Source organism: Ursus arctos, unplaced genomic scaffold (assembly GCF_023065955.2).
Source record: "Ursus arctos isolate Adak ecotype North America unplaced genomic scaffold, UrsArc2.0 scaffold_10, whole genome shotgun sequence".
Taxonomy (NCBI): domain Eukaryota; kingdom Metazoa; phylum Chordata; class Mammalia; order Carnivora; family Ursidae; genus Ursus; species Ursus arctos.
The window spans coordinates 1,042,260-1,063,417 of record NW_026622764.1 but is presented as its reverse complement, the minus strand read 5'-3'; the positions used below and the strand labels follow the sequence as shown (position 1 = coordinate 1,063,417).

Sequence of the window (21,158 nt, the reverse complement as noted above, 5' to 3'; positions counted from 1 at the left end):
CTGGCGCCACCCCTTGTTCCTGGATCCCCTAGCGACCTGCATCAGGAACTGTGGGACGCTGCCATTTCCTGCCCGTGAGTCCACCAGCACAGCTGTGTGAGAAGCAGCGGTAGCATGCAGAAGGCAGGGCACGTGGCGGGCTGAGAGCAAAGTGGCTGTGCACAGCACGTGTCTGTGCTCACACGCGTGTGCACACTCAGGCTCGAGCATATATGCACACGTGTATGCACAGAGATGCGCACACATGGACACATGCTCCCATGTGCACACACGCACACAGACATGCCCCCACTCACATGTGTATTGCGTGTATACACACGCACACACTGACACATCCTGTGTGCACACCCCCTCACACGTGCACACACAGACACACACTACACTCAGATGTACACAAATGCCTCTCACGCTCACGAGCATGCATGTATACTCACTCACATCCTCACATGTGCACACAGACATGTGCCCTGTGTGCTCATATGTGCATTGTATATACGCACGTGCACACAGACACATACCCCACAGGTGCACATACGCTCACATATGTGTGCACAGACATGTCCCACATGCACACACCCTCACGTGTACGTGTACGCACTACACTCAGGCGCACACGCATGCACACAGACACAGGCCCCATGTGCTCACATGTGCATGCGTGTACACAAGGCACACATGCACATGCACCCATGTGCCTCCAAGGTGCTGCAGACCCCAGCATCTCTGGGAGGTGCAGTGACGCCTCGCCGCGGTCACCATGGTCAGTGAGAAGACCATTCCCAAAACCTTGGTGACCGCAGAGCCCTGTGCAGGGTCCCCTGGAGACTGAGGACAGCTCACCTTAGCAGGCAGTGCGGTGATAGACCCTGGTGACCAGGTGCACCGTATCCCCTGCCACATCTGCTTTGGACGGTTTCCCCGTGGAAACTGCTCTTTCACGGCAGAATCTCAGAGGGAGGGCCCGTGGTCTGTGGCCCACCTGGGAGGGCAGTCAGGGATCCTCAGGGCATCCAGGCTCCCGGATGCCGAGTTCACCTCCTCTGACTTGCACCGACGTGCTCACCTCCCTTACTCAGAAGTGCTGAAGAATGGAGAAGCCACGCCTCCACCCGTCCCCGTAAGCACCAGAGACGAGACTAATTCATGGCTGTGGACCCCCGAAAGTGGCGTGTCCTGCTTTATTGTTCACGGTCTTCTGCATATTTGCTATGTGCTTCGAGCCGATACGGCATAGATTTGGGGGGTTTGTGCCGTGCTTTTGCAGGAACGAGAAGAGCTGTTTTTCCGGGCCCTGTGTCTGTGCCACACCATCCAGGTGAAGGATGACGATGACGTGGACGGACCCAGGAAGTCACCAGACTCGGGGAAATCCTGTGTGTACATCTCGTCTTCTCCCGACGAGGTGGCCCTCGTCGAGGGTGTCCAGAGGTGCGTCTCTGGGCGGGTCTGGCACGCGAGGGCTCGTCCTGGAGTGTCCGGAGGCGGCCCCTGTGCTGGGACGCTTGCTGGGGAGCGGGCAGGGCAGGCAGAGCCTTCGTGCCCCATGTCCCCCACCTCCATGCTGGTGGACGAGGGTCCCTCCCGCACACAGCCTGCTGCGGGCTTGAGAAGCAGCCGTTCCCGCTGCCAGATTCTGTCGCTGTCTTTTCAGCTTCGTTATTTCCATAATTTCGTCTCGTATCACCTGTTCTATCCTTTGCTTCTTCACTCTCGCTGTGATTACATCCTGTCGCTTCTGCTCGGTTGAAACATTTTTTTATTTTGTCCTGACTAGTTTTTCAGTCTTTCATCTGTGCAGCCAGGGTTTCTCTAGTGTCTTCTGTGCTTTTTTCAGGCCCAGCTGGTATTCTTATGATTGTTGTTCTGAATGTTTGTTCAGATATGTTGCTTGTATGTTTGGAGTAAATCCCGGGCTGTGGGTTCTCTATCGGGGTCGTAAATGGGCGTCTCCTCCGAACTTCTCTTAAAAATGCGAACAGTCTTAGATACGCTTCAGGGCAAGTCTTCTTTGTGCGTCCTAATGAGCGCTCAGAAGTGCAGCCGTTGTCAGAGGTTAGGCCAGGCTGTTCCTGCCCTCCACAGTAGACTCACCTCCAAGAAGCCTGCCGGCTCGTCCCCACAGTCCCATGGCACGCTTGCTCGTTGTGGCCACCACTGTGCGGGGGTCTTGCGTCCCCTCCCCACCTCTGAGCTCCTGGCGTCCAGAAGCCACGCCCTCGTCTCTCTGCCCCATGGCACGTGGCGTGTGGGCAGTGCTCAGTTGTGCTGGGGGAGGAGCGGGTGTTACGTGGTCCACGCTCTGTGGATGGTTGTTGACTAGCTGTTGGCTCTGGATCATGGTTCCCTCCTCGGTAAAAGAGAGGGTTGTCCTGGAGACTGACCGGCAGCCTCTCAGGATCCTTGTCATTGTGACGTGGCCACTCTGGCCAAAAGCCCCACTGCTCAGTAAGCAAGAAGGGTCCCTGCAGGGGCCAGTCCACAGAACAGTCCGAGGGCGGGACAGGTCAGAAATTTTGTTGGCTCTTGGACGGTTTTTTGAGACGGTGAATAAATCTCCGCTTTAATTTCCTTAGTCTGTAATTCAGTTCACAACCTCTGTTTTACCAGAACTGTTTCTTTCTTGACAAAAAAGCTCTCTCCAAACTTAAATAACGTATGAAGGGGGAACCTCAGAGCTGGAAATTAAGCTCGACTTGCCCTCCCCTTTGCAGACTTGGCTTCACGTACCTGCGGCTGAAGGATAACTACATGGAGATCGTAAACAGGGAGAACGACGTGGAAAGGTGAGCCCCACACGTTCACAAGACGTAAAGACTCACGCTCACAGCGGTCTTCGTGGGGAAACCCAGATTCCCTGCCCCGCTCCCACACCTGCCTCTCCTGACGGCCCCGGACTGTCGCCCACAGGCCCGTGGGCGGGTGGAGGCCGGCCGGGTGGTGCTGCGCCACCCGGAGCGTTTGCTCAGAGCCATCCCGGTGAGGCTTTACACAGGACAGGGGTCCCTGCAGTGTCTAGGATGTCTGGCACCGAGTGGCCCCAAGACGCTGTGTTCCGGGAGCAGCAGCTCCCCGGTCGTGGGACGCCCTGCAGACAGTTGGAGCAAGGGTGCTCCCGGTGCTCATGGTTTGTGTTTGTCTCCAGGAACCACACGTGTTCGGTGTTCGTGACCATGCCTGTCAGACGGCTGGTCCCAGAGAGGGGGTGTATCTTGAGTCTTGACTTGGAACTCTGTCTCTCCTTTATAAATAAACTTGCAATAATGGGTACAGGCAAAGACAGGTGGCAAAGAATGCAAGGGTTGGTGGTTGTGGCTTCAAAAGCCCTGGATTTTAATGTTTCCTTAAGAAACGTGGACTCCCAGGTCGGCAGGAGTGGGGAGCCCCGGCCCCAGAGCTGCTGCTGGTCCTAGGTCGGTGCAGTGGCCTTGTCCCTGGGGCGCTGGCGGCTCCCGCGGAGGGGAGGCCCCCTCGGGGTGCTGCCCAGCGGTGCACAGGCCCTCCTACAGCTTGCGAGCCGGCTGGGGTCTCTGGACCCCGAGGAGTTCCCAGAGGCGTCTGTCCGGGGTGGTTGAACGACTTCAGTATTTCGAATGCCGGCAGAAATCACGGTCTTGTGATAATGACTGTGCAAGCCGACTACGTAGCAGTGTTCTTTACTTTTTTAAATGATTTTTATGAACTTGGAGGACGCTGGTGCATTGCCGGGGACCGCAAGCTCTGATTCGGCCTGTGAGTCTGTGTTCAGAGTCAAGGAACGTGAACGTGCAGTTTGTGTGGTGGACAGACTCCAGGGCCCATTGGGCTGGGGGTGAGCCCGCGGGAGCCTGGCCTCAGCCTCCCCCTCCCCCGGGGGTGCTGGTGCCAGCCGCTAGGAGCACAGTCCCCCGTGAATCCCGGCGGGGCGGGCTGTCTGTGCACAGGGCAGAGGACACCCCAGACGCTCTGCCGCGGGAAGTGCTGTGATTACCCAGTTCCAGGACTTCGAGAGCCAGATGGGATTTAAAGCAATTGGTGATCTGTTTTTCAGGTTTGAATTGCTGGAAATTTTGAGTTTTGACTCAGTAAGAAGGAGAATGAGTGTGATTGTAAAGTCTGCTACAGGTAGGAACATTTTTTTCCTTCGAGTGTTTGAATTATACGTGGTGGTCATTTTATTCTCATGCTTACGTTCTACGACAGCTTTAGGGTCTAACCGTTCATTCTCTTAAAAAAAAAAAAATGAGGTGAGCCCACTGCAGGTCCCAGGGCTTCTCAGCATTGTACCCGGTGCAGGTGCAGCCCGTGGGTCCTGCAGGGTCTCCCCTCGCGCCCTGTAGCTGCGACACACTGCAGCCTTGGGTCACCACCTGCAGCCTTCCGGGCTCCTGCCACCGCGTCCGTCCTAAGGATCCTGCCGGCGCCCTGAGCACCTGCTGTGTCGGGCACACATTTCTCCAGTGTCTAGCACTGACGCCCTGAGCTGCCTTCCCAGCTCTCCACCCCAGGCCAGCCCTGAATGTGCACATTTCCACTGGAGGCCTCGACCTGGAAGGACTTTTCCACTGCAGGCCTCTACCTGGTGGGGACTTTCCACCTGGAGGCCTCTACCTGGTGGGGGTGTTTCCACCTGGAGGTCTTCTGCCTGGAGGGATATTTCTACCTGGAGGCCTCTACCTGGTGGGGACTTTTCCACCTGCAGGCCTCTGTCTGGAGGGACTTTTCCACCTGGAGGCCTCTGCCTGGAGGGATAGTTCCACCTGGAGGCCTCTACCTGGTGGGGGTGTTTCCACCTGGAGGTCCTCTGCCTGGAGGGATATTTCTACCTGGAGGCCCTCTGCCTGGTGGGGGGGAGTTTCCTCCCGGAGGGGCATTTCCACCTGGAGGCACATTGGCGAATTTTGTGTCAGCCAGTGTCCTTCGTTACCACAGGAGGCAAAGTCGGTGGATGCCCTTAAGCAGGGTCCTTGTGACGGTATTCTGGGGGGACCGGCAATGGCTTGTCTTCCTCCTCTGACCGCAGAGAACGGTGTGAGTTTGTTGGGGCACGTCTTTCGGCAGAACCCCGTGAGTCACTTTGCGGGGTGCTGGATGAGCCCGGGGAAAGCACGTGGCAGCTGTGGGTGCTGTCCCTGCATGGTCCCCACACTCTTGAGCCCGTCGTCAATGTGGCGGACTGGCGTGGCTCAGCCAGTGAGACTTGTACCGAGTGTCGCGGGACTTAATACAGTATAAAGGCAGCCTGTAACACGTGGAGACGTTCTGCCACTCGGGTCAGCAGGACATGGGAAACACCCCGAATGTTGAAAAACAGGCGCAGGTGGGCTAGGGCGTGCCTGGTCGAAGCGCCCGCCCCAGGGCCGCAGCCACTCGGCGCCCCGGAAGAAACTTGAACTTGACTTCATGGGCCCTTCGCCTTGGCGTTCCCCGCGGGAATGGGTGTGCCGTCTCGCAGCTGAGTCACGTCTGGGAGACAGTTCACGAACCACAGGCATGGCTGCACCGCAGGAAGTGAGGCAGCTGTTACTCACCAAGTCCTGCCCCCTCTGTGCTCTGAGTGGAGCTGGGCGCCTGCAGCGGGGAGCCCTCGGAAACGACCGCCACTTTCCCTTGGAGGAGCATCGCTGAGCTCGAGAAGGGGCGCGGTCACGATAGGAATCCTGTCCACGGCAGTCACGCCGGTCCAGGGCCCCTTGGGCGGGGAGACGTCTGCCCGTTCCCGAGAGTTCCCCTGCAGAACTGCAGGCTTACCGGGACAGACCACGTGCCATGAGGACCAGCCGCAGCACCAATTGATTCCAGGAGAAGTGTGAATAATTCAACAGGTGGTTCTTCAAGTAGTAACGCGTCCCCGGAGATGAGGCTAATTGCTCTGGTTTTCCAGCCTGAAGGGCACGGGAGACCACAAGCCCCTCTGGCCAGTGAACAGCGTGGCTGCTTCTGAGGCCGTGAGCGGGCCTCGGCCGCGGCTTGCCCTGTGGCAGGTGACGCCTGTGTGGGCGCTCCGCCGCTTCGTAGCTTCTTGCTCATGTGCAGAACCGGATGAGCAGGATCTGAGGTGGTGGCACCTACGGTCCCCTCTGGTTTTTGCAAACCTTGATTTACACTCTGGGTGTTTTGTCAGGTTATCCATAACCAGGTCCCAGGGGCGAACACATTCTACCTGGAATGAGGGAGTCACAAGTTGAGACAGTGGGAAATTTAAGACACCCACAAGCCGTTACTGTAAATCCTTGTGATTCTTCTAGAAAAAAGCGGAGAACACATCATGATGTCTCAGCTGCCCTTCTTGCTGTAAACCGCATCTGCAGAAGTTAGGTCTACAGTCAGGAATGGTTCTGCCCCCAGGCTGCTTGTGGGGCCAGCCCAAGCCCCCACTCTTCATGGCCCGTGACCAGAATCCAGGCGTGTCCTGGGGATCGGGCTCCCTGCCCTGCGGGGCCCCAGCCCGGCTCCCTGCACTGGCGGCCCGGACGTCACTGGACACCATGCTTTCTGGCCACAGGTTGACCTGAGCCTTGGTCTGGTCTCAGGACGTCTGTGAGCGTCCGTTGTGCTGTTTCGGGTGTTTCGCTGTCTGTGCCACAGGACTCGGCTCCGGATGCCAAGGCTGAGTTCAGGCGCCCTTGTCCAGGTTTCCACGCTGTCCAGGAGCCGTGAACAAACAAAGCTGGCCTGGTGAAGTGCCGCGTGGCTTTTTGGGCCTGGAGATCCGAGGCTGGAAGAGAAGGAGCCTCCACGTGTGGGGCCTGATGGCCAGAGCTGGCATCTTCTTCCTCTTGGTCTTGGGCTGGAGTTTCCCTGCTTACCTGGACAAGAAAATCGGTCTGTCTGGAGGGGGGCAGCGTGTGTCTGCACACCAGCTCGTGCAAAGCCATCGGGACGGTATTTGAGGTGTGCGGGACGTTTCACAGCAGGCGTTCTGTGGGTCTTGTGAGTGTGAGGATGGCGGACACTGAGCTGCGTGGGCCGGCCACGCCCCCGCGTCCCCGTGGCCAGACAGCGGCGGTGGTGACGGGTCTTCTTCCTGGGCCTAACTTCCCATGAGATTTGAGGCTGTGGGAGTAACGATTTGACTTGCTTGCAGCTGGCAGCGGGTTTCCGGAAATCTCCACGATAGTCTCAACGCTGGCTTTCCTAGTTTTGTGTCTTTGCAAAAGCATAATGTGAAGAATGGTCTTTCCTGTAGTCCCTTTAAACATCTTCGTTTCCCTCGTTTTACAGGAGAAATCTACCTGTTCTGCAAAGGGGCAGATTCCTCAATATTTCCCCGAGTGATTGAAGGCAAAGTCGACCAGATCCGGGCCCGAGTGGAGCGCAATGCAGTGGTGAGATGGCGCTTAGGGCAGCCCGCGTGTCCCTTGCCGGGAGGGCGGTCTGGCTGCAGCGTCCCGTTCTGTCCCCTGAGGGATGCAGTCTGAAGGCCACGCGCCCCACACAGTACTCGACTCCCCGGACCATGGCAAGCTTTCATTGTGGAGGGGGTCAGAATCAGAAGTGCGTCTGTGGTGATTGTGTCGGGGTCCTGAGGGATTTCTGGTGATTCGCCTCATCATCGTGAAGCCACTTCCCATGGCATTCCCCGCACGTCTCGTGCCGAAGGGCGGTTGACCCGCTGGCTGCGCTCCAGCCCCATCACCCGCGGGAACGCCGCAGGTGCCAGAGGGCGCGTGCATCTCTGACCCCGGAGCACCCTGCCCTCCCCACCAGACCCTAAGCCAGGGACAGTGGCCCCTCCTAGCCTTGCCCGCTGCTGCAAACCACAGAACTCCACGTGTAGCCGTCATGACAAACCAAGGAGGGTTTGGCCAGGCTCACCTTGGAATGCGGGTCAGGAATCCTGAGCGGTGCTCTCACAAAGGGAGTGAACGTCCTACGTGCGCCGGCCCACGGGCCCACGGGAGTGTTGGTGCAAACCGCACTCCAGACTCCGCACCAGGGGTGTGGCGGGGTGTGCTGGCGGGTGTGCCGGCAGGTGTGCGGGGCCCTGGCTTCAGGTCCCTGTGCGGGTGCCTGCTGACACCTGAGCCACAGGGACCTGGAAGGAAGCGCAGCTTTGGGGTGGTTGAGCCCTGGTGGGGGAAAGTCACGGTCCCTCAGCCCGCTGTCCGCAGAGGCGCGGGTCCTGTTCGCGGAACGGAGATTCTCCGCAGCGCCCGAGGGCACACGCTCACATGCCGCCGTCCCCAGGCACTGAGTGTTGACACAGGTGCGCCCGCTCAACCCCAGGGGGGCAGCCGCATCTGGGAGTCACTCCAGCATCGGCTCTGAAATGACGGGCGGCCTTGTACCCACGACAGACAGCTGGGACGCTGGCCACGCCGGTCACCACACCTGTCAGGCCCGGGCCTGGTTACCATCTGCACAGACCCCGGCCACTGCCCGGACCCCAGGCCGGTACCCAGGATGCTGAGAGGATGCTCCCCGCTGCTCTGGGGTCCTCCATCCACCCCACCCCTTCTCTCGGAGGACGGGGGGGTCCACACTGGACTCTGTGTTCCCTGAGAACAGCCGCTGCGAGAGCCTCCGAAGTCCCCCCGCCCGTCGAGGCGGTGTTTATTCCTGGGGAATGATCCTGGCACCTCCCTCATCTGTGCACGGGGAGCCGGTGGCATGGCTTCCCATCCTTGAGGCGCCTGACGACCATAACCGGGTTTAAACTCTCCCTTCCACGCTTTTTAGTAACCTTGCCTCTGGCGCTAAAGTTCGCTGCAGGCATTCGGTCCCCCATGCTCGTGACCTTCAGAGCAGCTCCGGGTCGCGTGGCGCTCCGTGGCGGTGCTGGCGCTTCATGTCGGGGCACGTCGGCACCCGTGCTCTCCTCCCGCGCCGGCTCGCCCACCACCGTCCCCGGCTGCTCGGCTTGACGTACCTGAGGCTTGTGTCCGTGTGCGGCCGTCGCAGAAGCAGCTGCGTGTGTCCTGGGACGGACACGCGTCTCCTCACTCGAGGGGCCGGCTGTCAGCGCGTCTTTGTTCTCTGCATCCCATGGCCATCTTGGGTGGCCGCTTTCGGGCCGCCGGTTGTGGTGGTCTCTGGCGTGGCCCCTTCACATCCACTCAGGCTGCTTGGGTCTCTTGGGTCTGCGGGTTTCTGGTTTTTAGTCAAGCTGGGAAGTTTTTCAGCCAGTATGTCTTCAGATATTTCTTCTGCTCCCACCTTTTCAGGAACCCCAGGGCCCTGTGGGACAGTGTGCTTGCTCGTCGTGGGGCCCCCTCGGTCTTTTCCTTTGAAAACGTCTCGGTTTCGTTTTGGGGACTTTCTGTCGCCTGGTCTTCATGTCCCCTCCTCCCACGTGCCGTGTCTTGTCAGCCACAAGTCGTAGCCGGGTACGTCCCACCGCAGGCGCTGGGGGCTTTCTCTCACCTGCGCGTCTTTATTTAACTCTGGGACTCATGTAACATAGGCGGCCGTTGGACGTGTTTTTCCCCCAGTTCTGCCCTCAGCTGTGGTTCATGTTCTCGCTGTGGGTAACGCTCTCTGCTCCTTGCGTGCTGCTGGCCTGGGATGGGACCGGCCCGAGAACACCGCCCTGCAGGGTGTGGGGGAGCCCCGTGTTCCTGTCCAGAGGGGAAGACCCTGCGAACCGTGGGGCCTCCAGCCTGGCTCCTGTGACGGCACCGTCCCCTCTCTGTCCTGGCCGGGGGAGCCCCTCCCATGCCCACCGGTCCTCTGCACACACTTGGGGGCTGCCGCAGTCACCATGCCAGGAACCCCCCGACTCCCCAGGCCTGAGCGGGGGCAGTCGTGCGTGGAGATGTGACTGTGGAGTCTCAGGAAGCTGTAGGGATTGTGCGGAGGGGTGACCCCGTTTCCTCACATCTTCCCTGCACGGAGTGCACGTCGGAGCCCGGGGTAGGCGTTGGCCCAAACTGCAGTCTGTCACTGTGTCACTTGCGTGGCGTCCTGGCCCACCACATGCAGGTGCAGAGCCGAGCCGCGCCTTCCCGTCCCACCCGGGTCTGCCAGCCGCGGTAGGTCTGCCATTGGCAGGCGCTCGTCGTTCAAGAGCGCGATGGAAACGCGACGGTGCAGAGGGTGCCAACATTGGTTCCTCTGCGAGCCGAGCAGCGTCCACGGTGTGGGCATACTGCTTCTTGTCCTTCTGTTGGAAGACGTTAGGGTTGTTCCCAGCATGAAGCCACCAGAAATAAGCCTGCCTGTAATTTGTGTTCAGGTTGTGTGGACATAAATTTTCATTTCTCTGGGGTAAACGCCCCGGAGCGTGATGTAAATGTGCATCTAGTTTTTCAAGAAACTCCCACCCGTTTTCTGGCGTGGGCACCGTTCAGTCACCCGCGTCTCCGTCTGCAGCCGGCGCCCCGCGCGGGCGGGTGGCGGCCGTGCCTGCCCAGGCCACAGCCTCCAGGGAGCTCTCACGCGCCCTGGCGCCGTCCGGGCGTCTCTGTGGCAAAACATCCCTTTGTGAGAGGATCACGCGGTGGGATTTTTTTGATTTGTGTTTAGGTTGAATTTTAAGAATCCTTTAAAAGTTTAAGATTCTAATTCTTCTTCGTATTTGCAATGCGCAAATAGTTTCTTCTATTTCCAGTGGCTGCTCTTGTCCTCTCAGCGGGGTATTTTGCAGGTTTCGCGTTTAAGTCTGTGCTCCGTTTCTTATTGCGGTAAATACACGTCACAGATTCTGCCAGGCAGCCGCCGTCGGCGTGTGATTCAGTGGCATCAACTACGGTCTGCACCCCAAATAGAAACTGTACCCACAAAGCAAAATCTGCCCCTTCCGTGCCCCCCCCCCCCCCGTCCCTGCTAATCTCTGCTCTACCTGCCGTCCCAGCACACTTAGCTCTCCTGTGTTTCGTGCGGTGGGCTCGTACGGTCTTTGTCTGCTCGTGACTGCCTGTCCTCGCTCAGCGTCGTGTCCTCCAGGTTCCTCCAGGCATAACTTTCCCTGAGCTTCGTGCCTTTTGTGGCTGAGTTCTATCCCGCCCTGTGGATAAACCGCATGGGCCACGTTTGTCCCATCCATCTGTTGATGCACATGGTGCCCGTGTTCGGGGTCCTGCTTTCAGTACTGCGGTCACGCACCTGGGGGTGGAATTGCTGGGACCTGTGGGGACTCCCGTATGTTTAAGTCTTGGTGACACCAGACGGTTTCCCACAGGGGCTGCGCCATTGCACATTCCTGCCAGACGCGCACAAAGGGTCAGTGTCTCCGCGTCCTCACGGACATGCGTTCATTTCTGTGTTTTTATTATAGTTCTCGTGCTGGGTATGCAGTGGCATCTCGTTACGGTTGTGACTGCCTTTCCTTAATGACCACGGGTGCTGGTTGTGTTTTCTGGTGCTTCCTGACCACTGGAAGGTCTTTGCAGAAGTGCGTATCCAGGCCCTTTGCCCGTTTTTAAATTGGGGTGTTTGTTTTTTTCTTGTTGGATGGTAGGACTCCTTTATATATTCTGAATCCTAACGCCTCAGGAGACACGTACGTTATTTGTGGTATTTTCTCCCGTTCTGTTGGTTGTGGTCTCACTCTCTTGATCGTGTCCTTCAGTGAAAAAAATGTTAAATTATAACCAAGTTCGATTCATCTCTTGTTTCTTTTGTTGCCTGTGCGTTAATAAAACTATTGCCAAACCCAAGGTCACGAAGATTTTCCTGTGTTTTTTTCTAGGAGTTTCCTGGGATAGCTCTTACACAGAGGCCTGTGATCCGTTCTAAGTTTTTAAGTGTCGTGAGGAACGGTCCAACCTCATTCTTTCGCAGGTGGCTGTGCCGTTTTCCAGCACCATTTGTGGGTTAGACGCCCTTCTCTGTTGAAGGGTCCTGGCGCCCGTGTCGAAAATCCCCCGACCATGCACGGGAGGCTCATTTCTGCTCTGTTCTCTGTCTGTCTTACTGCCAGGAGCACAGTTTTGACGACTGTCCCTTTCCAGTAAGTTTTGAGATCAGGAAGTGTGGGTCCTTCAGCTTTGTTGTTCTTTTACGAAACTGCTGGCTGATCTCAGAATTGGCGATTGCACACAGGTGTCCGGGTGTGTTTGGCCATCGGGCAGCTGCTGGGGTCGCACCCGCACCGTGGATGGCTGCGGGGGTGTCATAGGACTGGGAAGCCTTCCAGTCCACGCAGTCGGGGCACCTTTCCGTTTCCCCTGGTCTCTTGCAGTTTCTCTCGGCGACATGCTGTAGTTTCCAGCCTGCAGATCTTTCAGCTCCTTGACAGGACTGATTTTTGTGTGTCAACCATTTCCTGAATTTGTCAGTTCCAGTGGGTTTTTTGTGGGATCTTCAGGGTTTTCATCATATGTGTGGACAGAGGTAACATCACCTCTTCCTTTACAGTTTGGATACCTTTTTTTTTCTTGCTTAGTTGCTCTGCTTAGGAATTCCAGGGCTGGGCTGCATACAAGTGGCCAAAGTGGCCGTGCTGGTCGTGTGTCTGATTGAGGGGGCCTCTCTGTTTCCGCGTTTCACAGTATGGTGTCAGCTGTGGGGTTTTCATTAGTGCCTCTGTGGTCCTGGAGAAATTCCCTTCTCTTCCTAGTTTACCGGGTGGTTTTTATCACAAAGAGGTGTCGGATTTTGTGCGATGCTTTTCCTGCATCAGCGATGATCCTGGGGGCTTTCCCTTCACTCTGCTACGACCATGTAGCACGTGGACTGACCCCTTGCCAGGTCCTCCTTGCCTTCCAGGTCACAGTGCATCAGCCTTCCGATATGCTCTTGGATTCCATTGCTGGTACTTTGCTGAGGACTTTTGCACTTGTATTTGGAAGGGATATTGTTCTTTAATCTTCTTTTTTGTAGTGTGTCTGTCTGGCTTTGTTTGCACGTCAGTGTTGTTTTATATACAGTGTCTGGGGCTTGGGTAGTACTTAGCAAGAGGAATCAGGAGAAGTTTCTACCCCCGGCTCCACAATCAGAAATCCCAAATCTACTTTTTTTTTTTTTTTTTGGAAGATTTTATTTATTTATTCAACAGAGATAGAGATAGCCAGTGAGAGAGGGAACACAAGCAGGGGGAGTGGGAGAGGAAGAAGCAGGCTCATAGCGAAGGAGCCTGATGTGGGGCTCGATCCCGTAACACCGGGATCACGCCCTGAGCCGAAGGCAGACGCTTAACCGCTGTGCCACCCAGGCGCCCCCCCAAATCTACTTTTAAAAACAAACATTTTATTTCACAAAGCTCTGCTTACCATTCACACCAACTCTTTGAAGAACTTTGAGGACAATAGGAGAGATTAACCGCACCGTGGTTGTGTCCTGCTGTTGCATTTGGAGGTCCGAGAAATCATGAGAAATGCACAGGTTTCCTGGCAGTTACGGGAAGTTGGAACGCATATACTGGAAAATCTTTTAAAAATCTTACAAACCAGGATTCTCCCAGAATTTGCACTGATTATGTAGGAGGACTCTGGCTCTTTCCCTCGGGCATTACGGTGTCTTGCTGGCTGGTGGCACACGTCCTGTGTGTCACCAGAGTCACGATCACAGTAAAGTTCTTGGATTCTTATTTCTCTGTCCTGTGGACCCAGTAGGTTTGAAAAATAGCTGAGCGGTTTTCCTTCAGTGGTTGCTTACTTGAGAAGTAAGACCAAACTCTATTACAAACTTCCCGTGTAAAAAATGTTACTTTACAAACATCGCTTGATAGTCACAATAAAATTTCAAATTACTATCCTAAAAAAAGCTCAACTCTTCATTTGTCAGACTAAAAGAACAATGTCTTACGTTTTCACGGCCCCGATATGTATTATCCCGATGCTTACCTGTGTGGAATTTTGTAATCTGTAAGGACTGTCTGTATTTCACATGAATGTAACTAATTCAGGCGTAACGACTGATCCCTTTGAGGGTGGGTTGGCTCACAGTTCTGTAGTCGTTCTGAGTCGAGGGGATATTGGGAAAGCTCTTGAAAGATAAAGTTCAGCAGAGGGACCCTTGAGTTCACATTAAACACCGTGCTGTTTCCTGCAGGAGGGGCTTCGAACCTTGTGCGTTGCCTACAAGAGGCTCGTTCCGGAAGAATATGAAAGTGTTTGTGCGCTGCTGCAGGCCGCCAAAGTGGCTCTTCAGGACCGAGAGAGGAAGTTAGCGGAGGCGTACGAGCACATAGAGAAAGACCTCATCCTGCTCGGTGCCACGGCCGTGGAGGACAGGTGAAGTACGCGCCACGTCCTGTCATTGGAAGTAAGGGGTGGTGCTCTGCGGCCGTGGGGCTGTGGGCGCCCAGGGGACCGGCCGCTGCACCTGATGTCCCCACGTGCTCGTGCGTCCGCAGCGGGACAGTCAGGCCTCGGGGGGCGTCACCGGGAGGTCGTGCGTAAGGCCGGAGGGACCAGAGTGGTTGGCACATTCGCACCATGTCAGTAATTCTCTTCCTAAATTTGTCACTGGTCCTTTCCAAGCCCAGGTGTAGCATTTTAGATGGGAATGTATTCCGTGTGTTTGTCATTTCTCGTTGAAGAAATGTAAAACTGTGAAGTAGAATACTGTAAAAACCGCTACTGATAACTGCTAGGATTACCAACCAGGTGTCCTCCCGCTCCGAAGACGGGACTGCTCGTCTGCCACCATTCTGCGATGAGGCTGGACGTGAGTTCAGGCCTCGCGCACTGAGACACGGGCGTGTTGCTGTTGCAACTCGAGAGCGTGGACAGAAAGGAAAAGAAAAAATGACCCAATTTAACAGAACAATGCAGAAACTTGAGGGCATTTACTGAAAGTTTATTTCCCATAAACGTTCAAAGTCTTTAAGGTGTAAATGGGCCCGACATTTTTTACTAGAAACCTAGTTTTCCAGTGTCTTTAACAAGCACTCCATGGCTTCCCAATCTCAATAGGGTGTCAGGTGACATGTTTGACTTCGATTTCATGACTTAAGGCCCTCCTATCCCTCAGGCCGGGTGGGGATCTGGGCACCAACGCAGAAAATACGCGCAGCTTGTACTCGGGACAGGCGTTAGAACACACCACTGAGGGTCCGCTGAGCTAGGAGGGAGGGACGGGCAGTGGGGTGCGTTTGCCTGGGGAAGAGGGGGACCGTCCTTGAAGGAGGTGCAGGGAGGGGAGAGTCTGGGCAGGGAGCCATGCCTGCACACCATCCTGAGGGTTGAGGGAGCAGATCAACTTGGCAGGGAGTTGGGACCTTGAAAACAGAGTAGGTGCCCAGGGGCAGGTGGGGGCCAGCAGCTTGGACGTGATGATATTCAGTCATTTCCCTAAAACCCCTAAACCAATGTCTTTTCAGACCTACCTTTCTGGTCCTCGGTTTCCATTTTCAAAAAAAACTGATGAAATTAGGTTTTCCGTGTCCCTGGAATGCTGAGGTCATATGAGCTCAAGGATTTACTGAGGAAGCTCGCCCAGAGACTCATTGGGTCACCCCAGTTAGGGTTCGAACCCGTCAGTGCTGGGCGGGAACATGGCGCATTGTTTCACACAGCCGTTGAAAGCCCAGACGATAAAATCTAGAAAGAATGGCAGGTCCCAAATGAGGCAGACGTGGTCTGATACCAGGCTTCCACGCACAGCGCGACAGCCTGACCAGCGTGCGAGCTGCTCCTCCTTGCATGTGTCTGTCCACTGCCCGCGAGTCTGGGCTTTCCACACCTAGCACGGGGTCGCTAACAGAGGCTCACCCCTGAGCTCTGGTGGAGGGGACGCATTGCAGGCAGATGCTTCCCACGGCATCTGACACGCGCCCAGCTCGTGGTGTGCGTTAGCCAGTCGTGGAACCACTGCTGGCTTTCTCGGTGTTTTACCGTATTTAGGGGTACCTGGGCTCCCGTGTGGTGAGTGGCAGAATTACAGCAGTTCACACCAAAGAACGGCAGTGAATACTACTGACGACCTCTTTCCCTGGTCCCACTTTCCCCTGGTTAAGGCTTTCTTTGCTGGCAGTTACGGTCCTTCCTGTAATTGCCCAAAATCCTCCACAAGTCGGGGAGCCCCAGCTAGACAGCAACGCGCGCTCACCAAATGTTGATTATGCAAGAGCGACGCTTTCCTTCTTCCTATTAGCGTGTTTCCCTGCTTGGAGTTAGGAAGTGCTTTCCTGGAAGAAGTTACGGCGTGAGTGTAAAAGCAGCTTCGTGTCCTGCGTGGTGATATCACGAGCTCGTGGCGCGGTGCTTTGTATCTCGTGGGGACGGAAATCGTTGCCCAGGTCACACATTTTGGAAACGCTTTGCTTCGCCCGTGCCACACTCAGGCTGTTGTCTCGCTTCGGCTTTGCTCAGGCTGCAGGAGAAAGCTGCTGACACCATAGAAGCCCTACAGAAGGCCGGGATCAAAGTGTGGGTTCTCACCGGGGACAAGATGGAGACGGCCGCCGCCACCTGCTACGCCTGCAGGCTGTTCCGGAGGAGCACGCAGCTGCTGGAGCTCACCACCAAGAGGATCGAGGAGCAGAGTCTGCACGACGTCCTGTTTGAGCTGAGCAAGACCGTCCTGCGTCACAGTGGGAGCCTGACCAGGGACAGCTTCTCAGGGTAGGCAGTGCCCCTTGCCCGCCACGGGAGGGCCGCGCAGCACGGGAGGGCCGCGCGGCCTCAGTGCCCCTGCGGGTGGCGTGGTTCCGTCGCGGGGGGTGCTGGCGGGCAACAGTGGGATGCGGTCAGAGCTATTTCTTTGTAGCAGTTGTGATGCGGTTTTTTGCAGAAAGCATATGTGTGTTTGTGAGCGTGTGTGCGTTCAACTTTTAAATGCTGCTCAAGGATGCAGGCTTGAGGGTTTATAAAATACTGGGAATGGGATCGTTCTCATCTGCTTATAAGGTGCCCAAGGGCTGTCCTGTGGATTCCTCGGGGTATCTGTCAGAGTGGAGAGAGAAATATTAAAAATGCATGCTTATTTGCCTGTTAAGACAAAACAGGATATGCCCAAGAGTTGTTTTCTCCAAGAACATTCAGCAGTGTATTCACATTTTATCAATGCTGTCCTTGCTGGTATCAGATCCACGATCGAAGGTTAAGATTTCACGGGAATCGTTTCAGATTTTCATTAATGTAGTAAGGCAAAAGCAGCTCTCTCATCATATGCAAATGTTAAGTCATTTATAAGTGGTTCGAGGATGTCTCCCTTCACCTGATGTGCAGGACTCCTCGGGGGGACCGGGGGACGAACTCTGACCGTGGTCTTTCCAGCTCACGTCCTCCAGGCGGGATGTCCAGGGGAGGTTAGCGGCGAGGCTGCAGCCTGAGGCTGGCCACCGTGGCCAGGCTTCAGGAGTAAAGACTGACCTCTGCAGGCCGCAGGATCCGCGCGCTCTGTCCTCTGTGCAGAAGTGGCGGAATGTGCGCACAGAACCGCAGCGAGAGCTCGGGGTTTGCTTTCCCTGGGCGGCATGAGATGTGTAGCTAAAACTCAGTTTTACACGTGGTCAAGGGCGTTCTGTGCAGCGCTCCAAGACCGTGTTGATAAAAGAAGGAATACCAGTCTCTTAACCCTTTGATCATCAATTTATAACATCTGCAGATATCCCCCCCCCCAAAAAAAAAACCGGTGCGGTCTCTGGCAGTCTGCGGACTTGGCTGCTGAGTGACGGCTCTGGTTTGTGTGACCGAGCAGGCTCTCCGCGGACATGCAGGACTACGGTCTGATCATCGACGGGGCGGCGCTGTCTCTGATCATGAAGCCCCGAGAGGACGGGAGCTGCGGCAACTACCGAGAGCTCTTCCTGGAGATCTGCCGGAACTGCAGCGCCGTGCTGTGCTGCCGTATGGCGCCCCTGCAGAAAGCTCAGGTTGGCCCCATCTCAGCCAGCCCCTGGGGGGGGGGGGGGGCGCACCCAGAGCCACCAGCTCGTTCTTACAACCTTGACTTTTTTTTTTTAATCTAGCAAGTCACCACCTTTTTAAAATAGAAGCACACGCGGTAGAAATTTCCATCCTGATTTTACTTTGCTTGTGGTGATTAGTTGAGAGTTGGCTGAATCCGAGGGATACGTCTCCCACCGGAGCCGGGAAGCCTGGCCCCGTACGACCTCTCGTGCAGAGGGCCCCTCCTTTGTAAGACTCCATAGGAAAGATGGGAGGGTGCGAGGGCATCGTGAGGCACCGTTGCAGTGGCAGAGCTACGAGCCCTGCAGAATGGCACTGTCGCGTGAGCGATGTCCTGCTGACCGTACACGGGAGCGCTGAGACGCAGAGCACCGGGTACCTTGTCTACAGGGATGTATTTGGAAACTGGCACCCAAATACAGCTTCTGGCCTGTTGGGCTCCACGCTCCTGTCCTACCCACCTGACGTGATCTGTTGGAGACCCACACCTGACACGTTTCTTTTCAGTAATTTGTGGAGCATTGTAGAAGACGTGTGAGCGTGGGTGTCTTCCTGTATCAGGAACGCCACAGCACATCTCACTGTGTCGAGCCGCGTTTGAGATGCGTGAGACCCATTTCTCCTCAACCGTTTGTGAGAGAAATCCCATCACTTCTCCGACTGACGCAGGGGTGAGGGTAAAACACTGAAGGCCGCGTGTGAAGAGTCGTTTCTAGCATTTCTAGCATCCCACGTGTGTGGGGCTCAGCAGAGCCTCTAGAGACGCACCAGGACCCCCTCCCCGCAGGCGCCCGTGACCGCGGTCCTGCCCTGCCCCCCGCCCCCACGTCTTCTGTGTCGGGCTCCGTGTAAACCTGTGTCGTCCCATCCAGAAGGGCAAACCTAAGGACTCGATGTTCGATTTTCATGTGTTACATGGTCCCTTTTATCTGTTTCTGACTGACTTTCACAAGTATTTACACACGCTAGTGTTTCGGACTCTGATCTTGAAACGGCAGGCGTCCACACGTGGCTGCTCGTCTTCTCGGTCTGCTACCCTGAACTGCGGCCCTTAGACACGTAGATGGAGAAAAAGTTCGCAAAGAAATGGATTACACACTTGTAATTATTAATTGTATTGAATTTCCAGATTGGATTTGCACACGTGACGACTTTGAGGATTAAAATAGCGTGACAGGCAGCTTATTTATAAAAAATAGATGCTCGATAGCAAGGAGCTTGGCATGGCGGTGTCTTCCAGCCGAACGTGCCGTCCCCGGAGGTTTGCCTGGACCCCGTCGGCTGAATCTTAGCGCGCAGCCGTCACGGGCAGCTGCTGCCCACCAGCCTTTCCCAGTTTACTTCCTTGTAACCGCACGTCAGCGGGCTCCTCTTTGCTCTGCCGTGCGTCCAGCGTGAGAGGATCCGTCCTGTGCGCAGAGAGCACATTGAGCGGAGGAGGTTCGCGCCAAGCTGACCGTTGTTCCGTCTTCCTTGACTGATTGACGTCTGTGTTCTTTCCGCCTAGTTAGCGATCTGTGCAGACAGAAAACAGAGAAGATAAGTTCTGCGTTTGTTTGTTTTCCAGATTGTTAAGTTAATCAAACTTTCAAAAGAGCACCCTATTACTTTAGCCATCGGCGATGGTGCCAATGACGTCAGCATGATCCTGGAGGCGCACGTGGGCATCGGTAAGCCGCCCGCGTCTGGGTGCCCACGAGCGGGGAGGGGGGACTGGTGGCGGGACCGAGGGGCACGGGTGGGTCCAGACGTTCTCGTCTCCTCGTTTCGCTTCTTGCTTGCCCTCGCCCGGTGCTGAGAGCGGGTCTCCTCCTGCAGGCGTCATTGGGAAGGAAGGTCGTCAGGCCGCAAGGAACAGCGACTATGCGGTCCCGAAATTTAAGCACCTGAAGAAGATGCTGCTTGTTCACGGGCATCTCTATTACATCAGGATATCCGAGCTTGTGCAGTATTTCTTCTATAAGGTAGGAGAGCGTCCGTGCTGCGGCCGCACGGTGTGCTGAGTGCCGCTCCGGGGCTACGAGGGGCGGCTCAGGAAGAGACAGAAGTGGCCGGGAGGGAGGGGGTGTCGCGTTACCCCTGACGGGGGAGGCCCAACACGCCTCTGCACGTCGGTTCGGCGTGGAACCAGTAGGAACCTCGCTGTCGTTGGGGCGCCTGGGTGGCACAGCGGTTAAGTGTCTGCCTTCGGCCCAGGGCGTGATCCTAGCGATCTGGGATCGAGCCCCATATCAGGCTCTTCCGCTATGAGCCTGCTTCTTCCTCTCCCACTCCCCCTGCTTGTGTTCCCTCTCTCGCTGGCTGTCTCTATCTCTGTCAAATAAATAAATAAAATCTTTAAAAAAAAAAAAAAAAAAAGGAACCTTGCTGTCGTCACATGACTGAGGGAAAGCCGTTCTCCCGTGCGTCCTGACGGTGACTCCTCATTCGTCACACGCTCAGATGCTTTCCTGGCCATGCTCACACCCCTGCGTCCTCGTTCCTCTGTAAGCAGCGTCCCTGGACGCTGGCCGCTCACAGAACGACCGGAACGTGCGCCTGCTGGTGGCGTTAAAATAAGAGCAGACTTTGCAGCTCATGGCCCGCCCTTCTGAGAACACAGGACACTGGGGTCACTTCCTGCAGATACAGCGTGTGGCAGGGCCAGCTGAGGAGGGTGGGCGCGTCTCACGGCAGGCTGTTGAGCTAATGAGCGTGTGGCTTGCCTTTCAGAATGTCTGCTTCATCTTCCCTCAGTTTTTATACCAGTTCTTCTGTGGATTTTCACAACAGGTGCGTCCTACTGTGTGGGGTCAGAAGCTCCCTGGGCCTTACCTCCCTTCCCTTGTGGGTGCTTGAAGGGGAGGGGAGAATACAGGAGGGAGCAGGCTGCAGGGGCGAGGAGGCTGTAAGGGGGAGCAGGCTGCAGGGGCGAGGAGGCTATAAGGGGGAGCAGGCTGCAGGGGTGCAGTGCCCTCTACCTCGCACCCCTGTGCAGCCCGGTCCACAGGCAGGTTCAGGAGCAGACGTGGAGGCCCCAGTGGCTACCGTGGGCTTACTCATGTGGCCCACCAGCGAGGTTCCCAGCACATGCTTACCCGCCCACAAAGGCTATGGTGGCTTTCCGCCCCCAGTGGAGAGGATTGAGTTGGCTTCTGAGACCCTCTCCCGGGTGCCTGACCACCGGCGTCTGGCACACCCAGGTGCCGAGCGGCCGGGGAGAGCAGTGGCCCCTCGGGGCAGCCCCTTCCCGTAACGTCCCTGCTTCTGTCCGAGGGGCTGACACTGGGGAATGTGGGGGCTAGAAGGCGGCATCAAGGTTGCAGACTTTCCAGCACCCTTTCTGTTGCGAGTCTGCAGCGGCCGATTGGGGTGTGTCCTGGTCGTAACCCTGAGCGTTGACGCCAGGAAGGAGTCAAAAATGTCCTGCCATCTGTAGCTGCAGTTGGGAATGCTCGCGTG

At 56.3% G+C, this 21,158-nt stretch overlaps 1 protein-coding gene across 9 annotated transcripts in view; it reads left to right on the top strand.

The window, feature by feature from the left end:
* ATP11A (ATPase phospholipid transporting 11A) overlaps window positions 1–21,158 on the top strand; it is a 126,536-nt gene that overhangs the window by 86,605 nt on the left and 18,773 nt on the right. For all 9 annotated transcript variants that reach the window (XM_026488750.4, XM_044380178.3, XM_057307126.1 and 6 more), the window contains exons 14-23: window positions 1,265–1,428; window positions 2,712–2,783; window positions 4,028–4,101; window positions 7,201–7,304; window positions 13,912–14,093; window positions 16,176–16,427; window positions 17,506–17,680; window positions 19,285–19,387; window positions 19,536–19,681; window positions 20,430–20,489. In XM_026488750.4, coding sequence (XP_026344535.1) covers window positions 1,265–1,428; window positions 2,712–2,783; window positions 4,028–4,101; window positions 7,201–7,304; window positions 13,912–14,093; window positions 16,176–16,427; window positions 17,506–17,680; window positions 19,285–19,387; window positions 19,536–19,681; window positions 20,430–20,489 — 1,332 coding nt within the window. The remainder of the gene's footprint in view (window positions 1–1,264; window positions 1,429–2,711; window positions 2,784–4,027; window positions 4,102–7,200; window positions 7,305–13,911; window positions 14,094–16,175; window positions 16,428–17,505; window positions 17,681–19,284; window positions 19,388–19,535; window positions 19,682–20,429; window positions 20,490–21,158) is intronic.